This window comes from Myxine glutinosa, chromosome 6, assembly GCF_964187855.1.
Source record: "Myxine glutinosa chromosome 6, kmMyxGlut1.1, whole genome shotgun sequence".
NCBI classification, from domain to species: Eukaryota; Metazoa; Chordata; class Myxini; order Myxiniformes; family Myxinidae; genus Myxine; species Myxine glutinosa.
In genome coordinates, this window is record NC_136266.1 from 166,989,808 (window position 1) to 167,008,035 (window position 18,228).

Here is an 18,228-nt window from a genome sequence, read left to right on the forward strand (position 1 = left end):
CGAGTGCCTCGGTGTTGCTTTTGTCCATCCACATACCTCACCAACGGCTCCCAACAGACTAACTTTCATTGACATCCAACCACTTTCAAGCTCAACCACATCATCCTCGACCCTACTCAGCCTCTCTTTTAATGCCTCCCTTACTGTCACCTCTTTCAACCTCCACACATTCATTCTCGGTTGGTACTTCACCCGCCGAGCTCTCCTCGCACCTTTCACCCTTATGTCGCAGACAACCAAGTGGTGCTGTGAAACAGCCTCCTCCCCCGGGATCACCTTTGTGTCCCAGAGGTGCCCCTATCTCGCCTACGGTCCATCAGGGAGTCAACGGTTGTCGTCGACCCACCTGACGTGTATGTAACAAGCTTATTATCCTCTTTCTGGAACTGAGTATTACAAATCAACAAATCAGTTCCATCAGCAAACTCCAAAATCCTTTCACCTTCTCCATTTCTCACACCATGTCCGTAAGCCCCATGAACTCCGTCAAAACCATCCATACTCCTTCCCACATGTCCAGTTAGGTCTCCTCCTACCACAACAACTTCCTCATCTTTCACGTTTTCCATCAGCTTCTCTATCGCACACCAGAACTTGTCCTTCTCTTCATCGCTTCGACCAACCTGCAGAGCATATCCCGAGATGACGTTCATCAAGAGCTTTCCAATCATCATTTTCACCATCATCAACCTGTCACTCACTCTAGTCACACTCACCACACTGTCTACAAACCCCTCAGAAAACAGGTCACCAACACCATTCACGCCCTCCAGGCACCCTTGCCACACAAACTTGTATTTCTGTCCCTGCCTACCCTTCACCATTCTCACACCACTTCCCTTCCATCTCGTCTCTTGCACACAACATATGTCCACTCTTCTTCTGACCAATACTTCCACCACTTCTCCTAATCTCCCTGTCATTGTCCCTACATTCCATGTCCCAAACCTCAGAAACCGATCTCCACTTCGGGCTGTACCCTGCCCATATGTAGTTGTAATTGTCATGGTTCTCTTTTTGAGGCAATGTTTTTATGGCCAGATGCCCTTCCTGACGCCAACCCTCTTAGTCGTCTCTTACGACACGCAGGGCTACGGTGTACCTATTCTTATCCAGGGTACACACTGGAAAACGTTTAAAACATGGAAATTCGGGGGGGGGGGGGGCGGCGTCAGCATCACGGCTCCGGTTTAAACATATTTAAATAATATTTAAACAAAACCATGAAAAACAATCTGGGAAAAGTCTCTAAGTGAGAACGTGGATTTGAGAAAGCAGGAGCAGAGGTGGAAGAAAAACGAGATATAGGGGGTGGGGCACAAGTCGAGACGAGGAGGAGAGCGAACAAGCACGTGTCCGGGAGGAGAGAAAGAATTAATATAGCATTTTTTTTTTGTTTGTTTGTTTATTTGTTTGTTCTGTTTTCAAAACGCTGGACAAAGGGTAAGATGTTCATGAGAGGTAGGGGGGAGAAAAGAAAATCAAAGAAACAAGCAAATACTATGAAGGAAAGAACTTATATTCACAAAACACTGACGGGGGGGAGGGAGCCCGGAGAGACCAGGCCGCGCACGAGGCGCGAACAGAAAAACGACTAATTACACACAAGTTTGCAACAACTACAAAACCAAAACCAAATAGAAGCACACAATAACACATACACAATAAAATACCCAGCGTAAATTTGACAAAGAAACGAACGGGAAAACACTCAAACTTTGATGCCGTGGAGAGATCGAAGCAAGCCTCATCGCTCGAGGGACCGGAAGTCGAATCTTTATGAAGTTAGATGAAGTTAGATGAAATTTATGAAGTTAGATGTGATAACTAAATGATTCAAAAGCCAAAAATAATATTAAACCAAAACACTTTCTCAGGATTTCCAGGAATTGGTAAGGGTAGAGCAACCATTATTAACAACACTAGCAAATGGTACCCAGCATTGCCGGGTACCGCAGAGTCGCTTCATGAAGGGAATATGAAGAGAGAGGGGGAGAGAGAGAGAGAGAGAGAGAGGAGGGGAAGGGGAACAGGAAGGGGAGGGGAAAGGGAGAGGAAGGGGAGGGAGAGGGGAGGTGATGGTGAGGTGTAGGGGAGGGGAAGGGGTAGGGGAGTAGGTGGGGAAGGGGAGGGGGTGGGTCAGCAACTGTGGCTACGTCAGCAACTGGTCCCACGGCGGAGATGCTGGCTGCATTGGCATCCGTGCCCCACATTTGAGGCAGGCGATATGTCAGTGTTGGCACCTGCCATAAAGATTTTGGATGGGTCTCTCTCGGCCACAGCTGTCGATGCCAGCGCTGCGTCACTGTCGGTTTGTCCTGGGTTTGTGGGCAGTGCGTCACCCTCTGTACCTGCAGTGGATGTTGAGGCAATGTCGGACTCTGCACTGGCGTGGGTTTGTGGACAGTTAGGTTAGGGGAAGAGTGGGGGAGAGAAGGGAGGGGAGGGGGGAGGGGTGGTGAGGGGAGGGAGGAGGGGTGATGAGGGGAGGGAGGAGGGGTGGTGAGGGGAGAGGAGGGAATAAGGGAGGAGAGATGAGTGGGGGAGAGACAGGGTTGGAGATGGGGGAGGGAGAGGGGTGGAGGAGAGACAGACAGGGGTGAGGGAGATTGAGAAGGGAGGGGAAGGAGCAGGGTGAGGGAGAGGGGGAAAAGGGGTGGTGGGAATAAAGGAGGTGGGGGAGAGAGAGGGGAGAGGGGTGGGGAAGAGAGAGGGGAGAAAGATGGGGAAGAGAGAGGGGAGAAAGATGGGGGAGAAAGAGGGGAGAGAGAGAGGGGAGAGGGGTGGGGGAGAGAGGTGAGGGAGAGAGAGGGGAGAGGGGTGGGAGAGAGAGGGGAGAGGGGTGGGGGAGAGAGAGAAGCCAGGGGTGGGGGGGGGGAGAGGGTAGGGGAGAGAGAGAGAGAGAGGGTGGGGAGAGAAAGGGGTAGGGGAGAGAAATGGGGTAGGGGAGAGAAAGGGGTAGGGGAGAGAAAGGGGTAGGGGAGAGAAAGGGGTAGGGGAGAGAAAGGGGTAGGGGAGAGAAAGGGGCAGGGGGGAGAAAGGGGTAGGGGGGAGAAAGGGTTAGGAGAGAGACAGAGGAGTGGGGGAGGGCAAGGAGGAAGTAGGGTGAGGAGGGAGGGGGGAAAGAGAGGGGTAGAGAAGGGGGAAGGGTAAGGGAGAGGGGAGCGAGAAGGGAAGGGGGGGGGGGGTAGAGAACAAAGCCTCGCCCCATGTCACTATACTGTACACTCCAGGAGGGAGGGATGGTGCAATGAGTGGAGTGAGACCGAGGGAAAGAGAGAGAGGGCTGGGGAGAGATAGAGAGAGGTGGGAAAGAGAGAGAGAGGAAGGAGAGAGAAGCATCACCCCATGTCACTATACTGTACACTATGGGATAGAGGGTGGGTGATGAGGGGGGGGGGGGGGAGGAGAGGGAAGGAGGCTTGCTGAAGCTTTGAAGTCACATTTTACATCACATGGAATTTCGGAATTTCCACTATTGCTGACTTAGTGTGAGATTAGGGGGAAGGAAGGGGGAGAGTGGTGGGGAGAGAGAGTGTAAGGGTAGGAAGTTGGGGGACAGAGGTAGAAGAGGGGAGTGAGGAAGAGAAGAAAGGGGAGAGAGTGGGGATGGAGGGAGGAAGAGTGGAGAGGGGATGGGGGAGTGGAAGGTGTGGGAGGAGGAATCCAGCGTTGCTGCCTTTACTAGTTCAGTATATAACATAAATTAGGAAATTGAAACAGTTTTATTTTTGCTATCTTCTATATATTGTGAACTGTGGTGTAGGTCTGTGCATTCAAATGTCTCCAGCATGCGGCGGCGGATTCCCGCACTGTGTTTGAAAATCTGTGCACGCAGACAAAACTCAACATTCACTTTTCTTTTCTCTTTTGCAGTAATCATTAAAATTAACATGAACATCTGGAATAAAGGAGATTTAATACAAATCTTCATGGAGTAATATTATTTAAAATAGCTATTACTGTATTTTGCCCACATTTTAGACAAAATGAACCTCCGCTGCCCGATGATGCGTGGCCATTATGTGGTGGGCGGTATACAGTTCATTCAGAAAGTATTCAGACCCCTTCACTTTTTTCACATTTTGTTATGTTGCAGCCTTTTGCTGAAATCGTTGAAATTCATTTTTTCCTTCATCAATCTACACTCCATAATGTACCCCATAATGACAAAGAGAATGTCATTGTGACAATGTCATTGTGAATGCCATAATGACAAACATACCCCATAATGGCAAAGAGAAAACAGGATTTTAGAAAATTTTGCAAATTTATTAAAAAGAAAAAACTGAAATAACACATTGACATAAGTATTCAGACCCTTTGCTATGACACTTGAAATTTAGCTCAGGTGCCTCCCATTTCTCTTGATCATCTTTGAGATGTTTCTACACCTTGATTGGAGTCCACCTATGGTAAATTCAATTGATTGGACATGATTTAGAAAGGCACACACCTGTCTATATAAGGTCTCACAGCTGACAATGCATATCAGAGCAAAAACCAAGCCATGAGGTCGAAGGAACTGCCTGCAGAGCTCAGAGATAGGATTGTGTCAAGGCACAGATCTGGGGAGCCTACAAAAAAATTTCTGCTGCATTGAAGGTTCCCAAGAGCACAGTGGCCTCCATAATTCTTAAATGGAAGAAGTTTGGAACAACCAGGACTGCTCCTAGAGCTAGCCGCCCGGCCAAACTGAACAATCGGGGGAGAAGGGCCTTGGTAAGAGAGGTGACCAAGAACCCGATGGTCACTCTGGCTGAGCTCCAGAGATCTTGTGTGGAGATGGGAGAAACTTCCAGAAGAACAACCATCACTGCAACACTCCACCGATCTGGGCTTTATGGCAGAGTGGCCAGACGGAAGCCTCTCCTCAGTGAAAGACACATGAAAGCCCGTTTGGAGTTTGCAAAAAAGCACCTAAAGGACTCTCAGACTGTGAGACACAAGCTTCTGTGGGATTTCATGTGCCTTTCACTGAGGAGAGGCTTCCGTCTGGCCATTCTGCCATAAAGCCCAGATCGGTGGAGTGTTGCAGTGATGGTTGTTCTTCTGGAAGTTTCTCCCATCTCCACACAAGATCTCTGGAGCTCAGCCAGAGTGACCATCGGGTTCTTGGTCACCTCTCTTACCAAGGCCCTTCTCCCCCGATTGTTCAGTTTGGCCGGGCGACTAGCTCTCGGAACAGTCCTGGTTGTTCCAAACTTCTTCCATTTAAGAATTATGGAGGCCACTGTGCTCTTGGGAACCTTTAATGCATCAGAAATTTTTTTGTAGGCTTCCCCAGATCTGTGCCTCGACACAATCCTGTCTCCGAGCTCTGCAGGCAGTTCCTTCGACCTCATGGCTTGGTTTTTGATCTGATATGCATCGTCAGCTGTGAGACCTTACATAGACAGGTGTGTGCCTTTCCAAATCATGTCCAATCAATTGAATTTACCATAGGTGGACTCCAATCAAGGTATAGAAATATCTCAAAGATGATCAAGAGAAATGGGAGGCACCTGAGCTAAATTTCAAGTGTCATAGCAAAGGGTATGAATACTTATGTCAATGTGATATTTCAGTTTTTTCCTTTTAATACATTTGCAAAACTTTCTAAAATCCTGTTTTCTCTTTGTCATTATGGGGTATTGAGTGGAGATTGATGAGGGAAAAAATGAATTTAAACGATTTCAGCATGAGGCTGCAACATAACAAAATGTGAAAAAAGTGAAGGGGTCTGAATACGTTCTGAATGCACTGGAAGTAGCTGAGAGATTTGGCTTTGAGTGAAACCAGCAGTGCAACATAATTAACCTTTTCAAAGTCCACAAAATAATTTAAATTGATATACTAACTTGAACTTTCCAGTCACCGGTGACAGATACTTTTGCTCGTAGATGTTATATTTATATCATGTGCAAGTAATATTCACTTACCACAAATAAAATATGCAGGACACAGTTTGTGCATTTTTGTACAGGAAATAAAACCAACTAGAAGGGCACTCTTCGACATCACAACATCGACTGATATACCTCTGCCCACATTATTACATCATGATACATAGTTGTACCAAGTTTGATTTAAATCCCTTCAGCTGTTCACTAGTTATCATATTTTTTACCTGACATGACCTCTGACATGTGATGCTGAAATTGAATCAGTTCATCATAATAGGTACTTGTTCAGTACCAAGTTTGGTAAAAATCCCATCACTGGTTCAAAAGTTAGTGCAGTAACAGAATCTTTACGGCGTAGCCAGGAGGGCAATGCCATCGAGAACAGCGTTTGTCTGTCCGTATGTATGTATGTATGTATGTATGTATGTATGTATGTATGTATGTATGTATGTATGTATGTATGTATGTGTTACGGATTCGTCACTTCGGTGTTGTGGTTTTCATCCACTTGAAACATTTCTGGTTCTATGAATGAATGAATGAATGAATGCATGAATATGAATGATCGTTTTTTAAAGGCCATTTTCCCCGCTAGAGCAGGGGTTAGCCTTGCGGGCCCCATGACAATCATGGTTCCCTGTTTGAGGCAATGTTTTTATGGCCAGATGCCCTTCCTGACGCCAACCCTTGGTCACGCTCTTAGAATGCGCAGGGATACGGTGTACCTATTCTAAATCGGGGTACACACCGTGATCATTCATCCCAGCAAGCTGGTCCTCAATTTGCCGACCTCGGAAGGATGACAGGCTGAGTCAACCCCCCTGGCGTTAATTCAGCAATCGACCGGGATTCGAACCCAGGATCCTAGGATCCCAAGCCGGCACCCTAACCGCTAAGCCAACACCAGGCTATGGTTCGATGTATTATTATTATTATTGTTGTTTGAGGGAAATAGCCATTATTATTGTCAAAAGGTAAAAAGGTTAATGTTAAATGAAACAGGAAACCGGATCGGGAACCGGGAGACGAAGAAGAAGAGGAGGTGAGAGAAAAGAAAGGAGCGAAAAGTCGGACAAGAAGCTGGTTGCTTTGCGTTCTGGATCTAACGTTGTCGAGCAAGAGACACGAGTGAACTTTTAATTTCCTGGATAGGAATTCCTGCGATAGGGGTTATCGCTGTGACTGATCAACCTGGGTGTCAGGTTTGGCGTTGGGATTCTGAAGAATCATCGCCGGGTCGTCGCGACTCGAGACCGAACCGTCGGCCATGTTGATTCGTGCGCTTCGCGCGTCAATCAAGCAAGGTATTTGCTTCGTCAGCCATTTCCACCGCTTTCAGACGTGTCTGATGTGTGTGTGTGTGTGTGCACCGTGGCTTTTGGAAGATTAATTTGCGGTTCGCCGACTGAGCCGTGAAAGTTCAAACCTGGAGGGCGCCTTTGGATTTCCCATTCGCCTTGAGTTTGCTTTATGCAGTTTTGGACCACGTGACTCTTTGCGCCGCTTCGGCCACATACGCCTTTCTGCTGTTTTGGCGGTGTGACCGGGCCCGTCATCTGAACGGGGTTCGGGTTTCGATTCGACATCGCTCTAATGATCACTGGAGGGGATCAACTTTGAGCTATAGAGACATTGGGGAATGTTTTTTTTCACTCACTTGGAGCACAGTGAGTTATCCAAAACTAGCTGATGGTACCATGATAAGATGTGTTGATTGTACTTTTGATTGCTATTATTGTTGTATCGTTATTCTTGTGTGATTTTTAATACAATAATTGTTTGTTGATAACCATTGGTGTGGTTTCCCTGTTGATTTTTGACACAGAATAACGTATTTTTCTGCCGTGGCTCCTCTCGGGGCTCGGAGGTACACCGTGACCAGGGGGTCGGGGAGGAGCACGTAACAGAAATTGGGGGCTCATCCAATTGACTCGGTGGCTCGAAATTGGGTCTTCGTCCGGGATTAAATTCCCTAATAACATTCGTCCGGGATAGAATTCCCTAGCATTCCAAAAATTCCCAAATTTGGCGTTTTCCCGAAAGAATTCCCAAATTCCCAAAAGCCTGGCGTTGGCTTAGCGGTCAGGGTGCCGGCTTGGGATCCTAGGATCCTGGGTTCGAATCCCAGTCGATCGCTGAATTAACGCCAGGGGGTTTGACTCAGCCTGTCATCCTTCCGAGGTCGGCAAATTGAGTACCAGCTTGCTGGGATGAATGATCACGGTGTGTACCCCGATTCAGAATAGGTACACCGTATCCCTGTGCATCCTAAGAGCGTGACCAAGGGTTGGCGTCAGGAAGGGCATCCGGCCATAAAAACATTGCCTCAAACAGGGAACTATGATTGTCATGGGGCCCGCAAGGCTAACCCCCGCTCTAGCGGGGAAAATGGCCTTAAAACGATCATTCATTCATTCCCAAATTTAGAATTTTCCTCACATTCCCAAATTTTTCAAAAAAAAAATTTTTTTTGAAAAATTTTTGTGTGAAGGTTAACAGGTGTTAACGGATAGTCACCATGGTGTTTGACGCAGAAAAGTTTGCGGCGTCCCCTAATGAGGCACAGTTCCAAGCGTTTAAAAAATCGGAACTCTTGATATTGGCCAGACATTTTAACTTGGAGGTCCGAGTTAATATGAAGAAAGCAGAGATGCAGACATTGGTGATAGAATCTCTGGTGGGACCGGGCACATGGACAGAGGTAGCCTTGGATTGGTTACCCGAAGAAAAAGAAAATCTGGAGCTCCGGAAACTGGAGATGCAACTGCAGAGCCAGGAAAGGTTAAAAGCAGAGGAAAGGAAGGCAGAAAAGGAAAGAGCAGGACAGGAACGAGAACTTGAGGAGAGAAGAGCAGAGGAAAAAGCAGAGGAAAGGTGAGCTGCAAGAGAACTCGAGGAAAGAAGAGCAGAGGAAAGGAGAGTTGAAAGGGAACTCGAAGAAAGAAGAGAAAAGGAAAGAGCAGAGGAAAGAAGAGCCGAAAGGGAGTTAAAGGAACGTGACATGGAGTGTCAGAGGGAACTTAAACTCAAGGAGCTGCAAATAATGGAAGAACGGGGAGAGGTAGCATCCATGCCGGCTAGTTCGACAACTAGTCAGAACACTTGGGATGTTGGTAGGTATGTGAGGCTGGTTTCACCCTTCAATGAAAAGGAGGTAGCCAAGTTTTTTATACACTTTGAGAAAGTGGCTCAAATGCTAAAATAGCCTGTGGAGTCCTGGACTATGTTAGTGCAAAGTGTTCTGGTGGGTAAAGCTCAAGATATATTTTCGGCTTTACAGATTGACCAATTTTGCAGATTATGAGATAGTGAAGAAAACCATTCTCAAAGCCTATGAATTGGTCCCTGAAGCTTACCGGCAAAAATACCGGAATGCCAGGAAGAGGGAGAGTGAGACCCATGTGGAGTTTGCCAGAATGAAGGAAACCATGTTTGATCGGTGGTGTGATTCGAAACGGGTTGGGAAAGACTTCAAACTGTTGCGACAATTGATCTTGGTGGAGGAATTCAAACAGTGTGTCCACGAGGACATTAAAGTACATCTGGAGGAAAAGAAGGTACCAGAGTTGTATGAGGCAGCCACCGTGGCAGATGACTATGCCTTGACACACAGGGTGGGGATCCACAAACCTAACTTCTCGCCTAGACTTAAACAGTGGAGCTACGGTACCTCCGGTGCGGAGAACGAAGATTCATGGGGGCGGCCTAGAGAGGTCTATGAGGACAGATCTGATACCGCGACTGTTAGGGATCAGAAGTCTACAGTTCCAAGACAGACTTATCTTCTGGGGGGCTCGAGGCAGACCACGAGTTTTTCCTCCTGGCCTACTTGTGCTTTTTGCAAGAAACCTGGACATTTGATGTCCCAATGCTTCGCCCTGGAAAGGAAAAATCAGGAGCGGAGTCAGACTAGTACAACTCCGAATGCATTGGCAAATGTGAGAAATCGTCCTTGGAGGACAGAGTCTTGTGAAGGTTCCCATGCCAAAGTTCCGGCATCTCAGAACGACCTTGTTCACGAGGGTTACAAACCTTTTATTTCAGAGGGGTTTGTGTCACTGGATGGAGACTTGACTAACCAGAGACCGGTTAGGGTATTGAGGGACACAGGAGCACATCAATCTTTGATGCTTGAAGGCATTTTGCCATTGTCAGAGAAGACAGCAACTGGTGTTAGTGTTCGTTTACAGGGGGTTGGTGGCTTTGTTAAAGCTCCACTTCATGTCATCTATTTGCAGTCTGATTTGGTGTCAGGACCGTTCACCGTAGGTTTACAAGCCACTCTTCCTGTAGAGGGAGTATCTTTTGTTATCGGGAATGATTTGGCCGGTGGTCAAGTTTCTGGTAACCCGATGTTTGTTGAAAAGCCTAGTATGGAAAATAACACCGCACAGGTAGAGCAGGAGATTCCGGGTATCTTTCCATCCTGTACCGTGACTCGTGCTATGGGTAGGAAGTGCTCTGAAGAGAAGAGGAAGTGCCCTGAAACTAAGTGTCAGCACACACAAGTCAGGGATGGAAGCAATGTTGGCAAGCTCTTTGTAGGTGGACTGAACTTCAACACAAGGGAAGATGTTCTGGATTCTGTCTTCGGCAAATATGGACCGCTCTTGGAAGTGCTGCTGATAAAAGACAGGGAGATGCAAAAGTCAAGAGGATTTGGCTTTGTCACATTTGAAAACACAAAGGACGCCAAAGATGCAGAAAAGGATTTGAATGGCAAGGATTTGGATGGTCGGACCATAACAGTAGAGAAGGCAGGCCATAGGCGTCGAGGGGGCTACAGAGGAGGAAAAAGTGGAGGTAGTTTCAGGGGTGGCTATGGCTCCCGGGGTGGGAGTAGTAGTTTTGGTGGTGGCCGCAGTCGATATTACGATGGAGGCTCCCAGAGTTACGGCAGCTCCCGGAGGGATGATTATCAGGGTAGTGGCCGAGAAGGAGACCGCTATTCAGGTGACTACAGCGACAAGTGGTCCAACCGTGATTATTATGAAAGTTAGGAAGAGTTGAAGCACTGAATGCTGCGGAGCAGCCGAGCCAAAATTCCTACACGGATTAACCGTGAACGCCACGTTCCTAAAGGCGTCCAGGTTGTGAACTCTCATACACGGATTAACCATGATCTCCACGTTCCTAAAGGCGTCCATGTAGTGAATACTTCCAGGCCTCACCACCCAACCACCATGGAACCTGGCTCTCAGCTCGGCCTCCCGGAAAAAGTGCTATAGATTTGCTTGACTTTGGATTTTTGATCACAACCCCTTAACCCTCGTTCAAAAGAAACTAAAAATAAAAATCAGAGGTTGATGAGATGGAGTTTGGCTTTGCAGGAGTTCAACTGGGAAATTGAGCATGTAAAGGGCAGGGACAATGTCGTTGCTGATGCTTTGTCCAGAGTGAATTAACTTTGGAAATCTCTGTAGGTTGTTTGAAGTTTTGTTGCTTTATTTTTGGGAAATATTGATCATCGTTGCTCACGGGAATTTATGATTTGGGTGTGTTTACTTTTGTTTGTTGGGAGAGTTTTGCCTGCAAAGAAAGTTTTCACTATGTTCAAGCTTTCTCTCTTGAGGGGGGGAAGTGTTACGGATTCGTCACTTCCGGTGTTGTGGTTTTCATCCACTTGAAACATTTCTGGTTCTATGTATTATAATTATTATTATTGTTTGAGGGAAATATTATATCGCGACGCCGTGTCGTCGCGACTCGAGACCGAGCCGTCGGCCATTTTGATTCGTACGCTTCGCGCGTCAGGCAGGGTATTTGCTTCGTCAGCCATTTCCACCGCTTTCAGACGTATCTGATGTGTGTGTGTGTGCACCGTGGCTTTTGGAAGATTAATTTGCGGTTCGCTGACTGAGCCGTGAAAGTTCAGACCTGGAGGGCGCCTTTGGATTTCCCATTCGCCTTGAGTTTTCCTTACGCAGTGGTGTCTTTGGATTTCCCATTCGCCTTGAGTTTGCTTTATGCAGTTTTGGACCATGTGACTCTTTGCGCCGCTTCGGCCGCATATGCCTTTCTGCTGTTTTGGCGGTGTGACCGAGCCCGTCATCTGAACGGGGTTCGGGTTTCGATTCGACATCGCTCTAATGATCACTGGAGGGGATCAACTTTGAGCTATAGAGACATTGGGGAATGTTTTTTTTCCACTCACTTGGAGCACAGTGAGTTATCCTATACTAGCTGATGGTACCATCATAAGATGTGTTGATTGTACTTTTGATTGCTATTATTGTTGTATCGTTATTCTTGTGCGATTTTTAATACAATATTTGTTTGTTGATAACCATTGGTGTGGTTTCCCTGTTGATATTTGACACAGAATAACATATTTTTCGGCCGTGGCTCCTCTCGGGGCTCGGAGGTACACCGTGACCAGGGGGTCGGGGAGGAGCACGTAACAGTATGTATGTATGTATGTATGTATGTATGTATGCATGTATGTATGCATGTATGTATGCATGTATGTATGTCCCTTAAATTTTGAGACTGCAACCGTTGGTCCGATTGACTACACAATTTTCACCATAGGAGTGGCTCTTCCTGCAGAACTTTTAATGATAATTATGACGTCAGCGGTCATGTGGTATGGGCGCCATCTTGTAAAAAAAAAATATATATATATATCTCTGAAACCACCATGGATGAAGTACTCCCCATGGGGAATAACATATGTTAATGATGATGTCATAGGTGCCTTCATTATGATGTCATAAATCGACAAGTATAATGCTTGATCCGATCAGTATGAAATTTCTCCGGCGACGCCATTGTTACACTATTGGTCTTGTTACCTAACATGGCTTTTGACCTCTTGACCCCAAAATCTATTCAGTTCATCTTTACATCATTTTACATACTTAATCTAAGTTTGATTTAAATCCCTTCAGCCGTTCTCAAGCTATCACGGGAACAAAAACGTATCAGGGACAGATGGACACATGGACAACAGCGGAATAATTATTTAAGTGTTCAACACCACTTACATTAATGCGAACTACAAGAGACCACAATAAAAGTTGCAAATTAGTGATGATGTGAAATTCATTTTCATCGATTGTTCCCTTGCTTGAAAGTCGATGTGTGGGTTCAGAATATGATTTATGATCCACACTGCCTGCTACAGCTATTGTTTACTTCCCAGAGATGTCGTGTAATTTTAACAGATTAAAATAATCACAAATTTTTGCAATTATCGATGCAAAGAAAAAAGGAAACTAAATGTCAACATTCCTCCACCAATCACGATTTTCTGAATGCTTCATACATTTCTAATGTCTCTTGCTCATGGATACGTTTCCATACAAATAGACAACAGGGAGGAATGCAATGCAAAAATGAAACAAAAATCTGAACAGGAAGAGAGGAAAGTATGAAAGAAAGAAAGAAAGAAAAGGAAGGGCATGTGAGAGGAGAATGGAGCAAAGACAGTGAGTGAGGGTAGGCAACAAGATGTAGATGGGTGAAAGAAAGGATGTCAAAGTCCTGCCAAAAATCCATGGAAAAAAATGAACCCGATGCAAACTGTTTACCTGTCAATACAGCACATTCTAAATCCACTCTTTCTTCTGCTGCACATGTAGAAAACGCCGCTCCATCTCCAGCGGAGCAAAATGGCACAGCAGCTGATCCAACTGCGCCAGAGCATGACTGCAGTAGGACCTTCTCCATGGAGAATGAGCGTGTACAGCGTATGGGTGAAGACGCATCCTCTGCATCCTCGACGGGCACCGACACCTCAGCACCCTCGACAGGCTTGATACCCTCGACGGGCACCAACGACTCATTAACCTCGATGGGTGCCCACGCCTCCTCTATACCATGGACAGGTGCTGATGCCTCCTCAATACCCACGACGGGCGCTGACGCCTCCTCAATACCCTCGACGGACACTGCCATCTCCACCGCAGTCTCCTCTGGCACCGGCACCTCTACCGCAGCCTCCTCTGGCTCCGGCACCTCGGCCACACCCTCCTTCCACGCCGGCACCTCTTCCACAGCCTCCTCCCATGCCGGCACCTCTACCACAGCCTCCTCCCGCGCCGGCACCTCTACCACAGCCTCCTCCCATGCCGGCACCTCGACCACAGCCTCCTTCGGCGCCGGCTCCTCCATTGCAGTTTCCTCCAATGCCGGCACCTCCACCGCAGCCTCCTCTGGTGCCGGCACCCCCACTGCAGCCTCCTCCAGTGCTGGCACCTCCACCCTAGCTTCCTCCAGCACTGGCACCTCCACCGCAGCCTCCTCAGGCACTGAAACCTCCATTGCAGCCTCGTCAGGTGCTGGCACCTCCGGCACCTCCACTGCAGCATTCTCAAGTGCTGGAACGTCCACTGCAGCATCGTCAGGTGCTGGCACCTCACCCACAACCTTGTCGGGTGCTGGCACCTCCACCTCATCAGGCAATAGCACCACCCCCGCACCAGCGCTGAGCACCAGCACATCCCCTGCATACTCGTTGGTTGCTGGTGCTTTCTCCACAGCAAAGTCAAGAGCAGACGCAGACATGTCGCACACATTCTCTGTGGGAGCCAAAAATGGTCTATATGACAAATCCTCTGCATATGCAGACGTTGGTTCATCCTCCGCAGTTGCAGACGTCGGTTCATCCTCCGCAGTTGCAGACGTCGGTTCATCCTCCGCAGTTGTAGACGTCGGTTCATCCCCTGCAGTTGCAGACGTCGGTTCATCCCCTGCAGTTGCAGACGTCGGGTCATCCTCTGCAGTTGCAGACGTCGGTTCATCCTCTGCAGTTGCAGATGTCGGTTCATCCTCTGCAGGTGCAGACGTCGGTTCATCCTCTGCAGTTGCAGACGTCGGTTCATCCTCTGCAGTTGCAGACGTCGGTTCATCCTCTGCAGTTGCAGACGTCGGTTCATCCTCTGCAGTTGCAGACGTCGGTTCATCCTCTGCAGTTGCAGACGTCGGTTCATCCTCTGCAGTTGCAGACGTCGGTTCATCCTCTGCAGTTGCAGACGTCGGTTCATCCTCTGCAGTTGCAGACGTCGGTTCATCCTCTGCAGTTGCAGATGTCGGTTCATCCTCTGCAGTTGCAGACGTCGGTTCATCCTCTGCAGTTGCAGACGTCGGTTCATCCTCTGCAGTTGCAGACGTCGGTTCATCCTCTGCAGTTGCAGACGTCGGTTCATCCTCTGCAGTTGCAGACGTCGGTTCATCCTCTGCAGTTGCAGACGTCGGTTCATCCTCTGCAGTTGCAGACGTCGGTTCATCCTCTGCCGTTGCAGACGTCGGTTCATCTTCTGCAGATGCAGCCGTCGGTTCATCTTCTGCAGATGCAGCCGTCGGTTCATCCTCTGCAGATGCAGCCGTCGGTTCATCCTCTGCAGTTGCAGCCGTCGGTGCATCCTCTGCAGATGCAGGCGTCGGTCCATCCTCTGCAGATGCAGGCGTTGGTCCATCCTCTGCAGATGCAGGCGTTGGTCCATCCTCTGCAGATGCAGGCGTTGGTCCATCCTCTGCAGATGCAGGCGTTGGTCCATCCTCTGCAGATGCAGGCGTTGGTCCATCCTCTGCAGATGCAGGCGTTGGTCCATCCTCTGCAGATGCAGGCGTTGGTCCATCCTCTGCAGATGCCGGCGTTGGTCCATCCTCTGCAGATGCAGGCGTTGGTTCATCCTCTGCAGATGCAGGCGTTGGTTCATCCTCTGCAGATGCAGATGTTGGTTCATCTTCTGCTGGTCCAACCACTGCCGCCTCCTTGGTGGGATCAAATGTCAAGACATCATGAGTCTTCACCTCAGTTGCAAGCACAGACCCACAACGAGCCTCAAGGGCAGTTGCAGGCACCAACACATACTGAGCCTCTTTGGCAGGTGCAGTTGTCGACATATCCCCATGCTTTGTGATGGGTGAAGGTGCTGATACAGCCCTAGCATCTGTGGCGGTTGCAAACGCCGACACAGCCTCATCTACCCGGGCAGGTGCCAATGCCGATATAGCCTCGGCCTCCACAGCAGACGCAGACACCGAGAAACCCCCAGCCTGAACAGTGGAAATGGGCTCCAAAACAGCATCAGCCTCCATGGCAACAGCAGACAACGACCTAGTTCCATCCCCCATGATGTGCACAGACTGCGACAGCGCTCCCATCTCAACTGAATGCGCAGACACCGATACAGTTGCAGCCCCCAATACTGGGGCAGATGCCAACACAGCCGCAGCCCCCAAAAAAGGGGGAGATATTGACACAGCTGCACCCCCCAATACCGGCAATGACATTGACATAGCCACCTCCCCAAGCATGGGTTTTGACACCGAGATAAGTTTTGCATCCAACGCAGTCGCAGTCTCTGACACAGCAACAGCCACATCCTTCACCACGCTTGCAGACACCAATGCAGCCTCGGCATTTACCACCAGTGCAGAGTCCGACATTGCCTCAACATCCGCTGCAGGTACAAAGTGTGACACACTGCCCACAAACCCAGGACACACCGACAGTGACGCAGCGCTGGCATCGACAGCTGTTACCGAGAGAGCCCCATCCCCAATCTTTATGGCAGGCGCCAGCACTGACACATGGTCACATGCCCCCAAGGCAGGTGCCAACACTGACATATCACCTGCCTCAAAGGTGGGCACGGATGCCAATGCAGCCAGCATCTCTGCTGTGGTACCAGTTGCTGACATAGCCACAACGTTGACCGCAGATGCCAATGGTGAAACAGTGCCCACATCCAAGGTGGACACAGATGCTGATAAAGCCCCTACCTCCACAGCAGGCTCCAACAAAGCCACCGACTCTGATACAACACTGTCCTCTATGTCTTGTACCAAAGCTGACACAGCAGTCACCTCCATGACTGGTGCAGATGTAAAAGACCTTGCTTCCACAGTCGTCTCTGAAGCTGACGTAGCAACTGCCTCCTTGGGAAATATGGACAAACTCCCCACCTCTGGAGCGGACTCCGATACAACGCCTTCCTTAAAGCCATGCAAGATCGGCATGACTTGCTTGCTGGTGAATGTGCCTGTCGGAAGCATGCATGAGAGTGATGCAGCAGGTATGGCATACGACACCGACGTGGCGGGGACAATGCACGGGGACACCGCCGTGGCGGGGACAATGCACGGGGACACCATTGCAGTGGGGACGGCACAGGACGACACCGTCGCTGTCGGCTGTGCAGAAGAGGACACTGCCCCAGTTGGCAAGGTCGATGTGCAGACTGCCGCAGCTGGCACAGCGCAGGAGGATACATCTTCTGTTTGCAAGGCACACGTGGTATGTTGCAGAAACTGCAATACAAAGATAAGAAAACACAATACACATTCAGCATATTCTGAAATTTTATACAAGATGAGATTTATACTTTAAAAGAAATGGAACAACTGCACATCTTGTCCAAAATACTTTAAATGTACCCAGCTGGGTTTGAATGTACCGTAAATGTATTTTCTCCTTTTCTTTTTTATCTCATTGTATGCTCCCATAAATTAGGTCAATTGCATATACAGTCTTAGGGTGAATCAAGATTGAATTCTTCAGCAAAGAATCCATGTCTAATGGAAAGGTTAATTCCCCAGAATCATTCTCACAAAATTAGTGGGTTTTTGTATGACTTGTAAAACCCTTCCGCCCCCTGCCCCACTCCCAGCCCCCTCGCTCTCCATCTGACTTATGGAGAGAGATGGTTGCGGACAGAGCAGAACACCAGATCAGGCCTCAACCCTACAAAGGAATTTTGAGGAAAAAAATGTATATGTTCAGTAGTTTATCTTAAAGTGGCAGATACTTCATAAAAACAATTACTTCCTGCTTTCTTACTACAACACTACGTAGAAGCAATTATAGTCTATTAGCCAACTGTCTGTGAACCATCAGAGGGAGGGAGGGAAACACCTGAACCATCTTGCTTCCTTTTTAAAGCTTCTATATTTTAAAGCTTAACCGATCCCCTTAACTACAGACTTATTAGCTTGCTTCAAATAATCAGCAAGGTCAAGGAATCCATCATTGCAGTTGATATGAAATCATTCCTTTTCTCAAATGACCTCAGCACAAATCATCAATTTGGATTCAGATCTCGTCACTCTACCTTCGACATGCTGCTTCGACTCTCCCAACTATGGAGGGAGGCCCGCAATATCAGACATGAGATCAGGGCCATCTCCCAAGATACATCTCGAGCTTTCAATACAGTTGGGCATCCCGCCATACCCTCCAGACTCTCTGCTTATGGAATCCAAGGCCAACTCCACCAATGCATTACTGACTTCCTCCACTCTCGTAGCCAGCATGAGGCTCTCAACAGAATCCTTTCTTCTCCTCTCCCTGTCAAGGATGGAGTGTCCCAAGAGAGTGTTATAGGCTCCATCCTTT

The 18,228-nt window shown here is 48.3% G+C and overlaps 1 protein-coding gene across 1 annotated transcript in view; it reads right to left on the reverse strand.

The window, feature by feature from the left end:
• Nucleotides 1-18,228, reverse strand: part of SRCAP (Snf2 related CREBBP activator protein) — a 349,731-nt gene that overhangs the window by 239,185 nt on the left and 92,318 nt on the right. Inside the window, exons 4-5 of the mRNA XM_068118884.2 lie at nt 13,418-17,144; nt 2,244-2,381 (exon numbers count right to left, since the gene is read on the reverse strand). Coding sequence (XP_067974985.2) covers nt 2,244-2,381; nt 13,418-17,144 — 3,865 coding nt within the window. The remainder of the gene's footprint in view (nt 1-2,243; nt 2,382-13,417; nt 17,145-18,228) is intronic.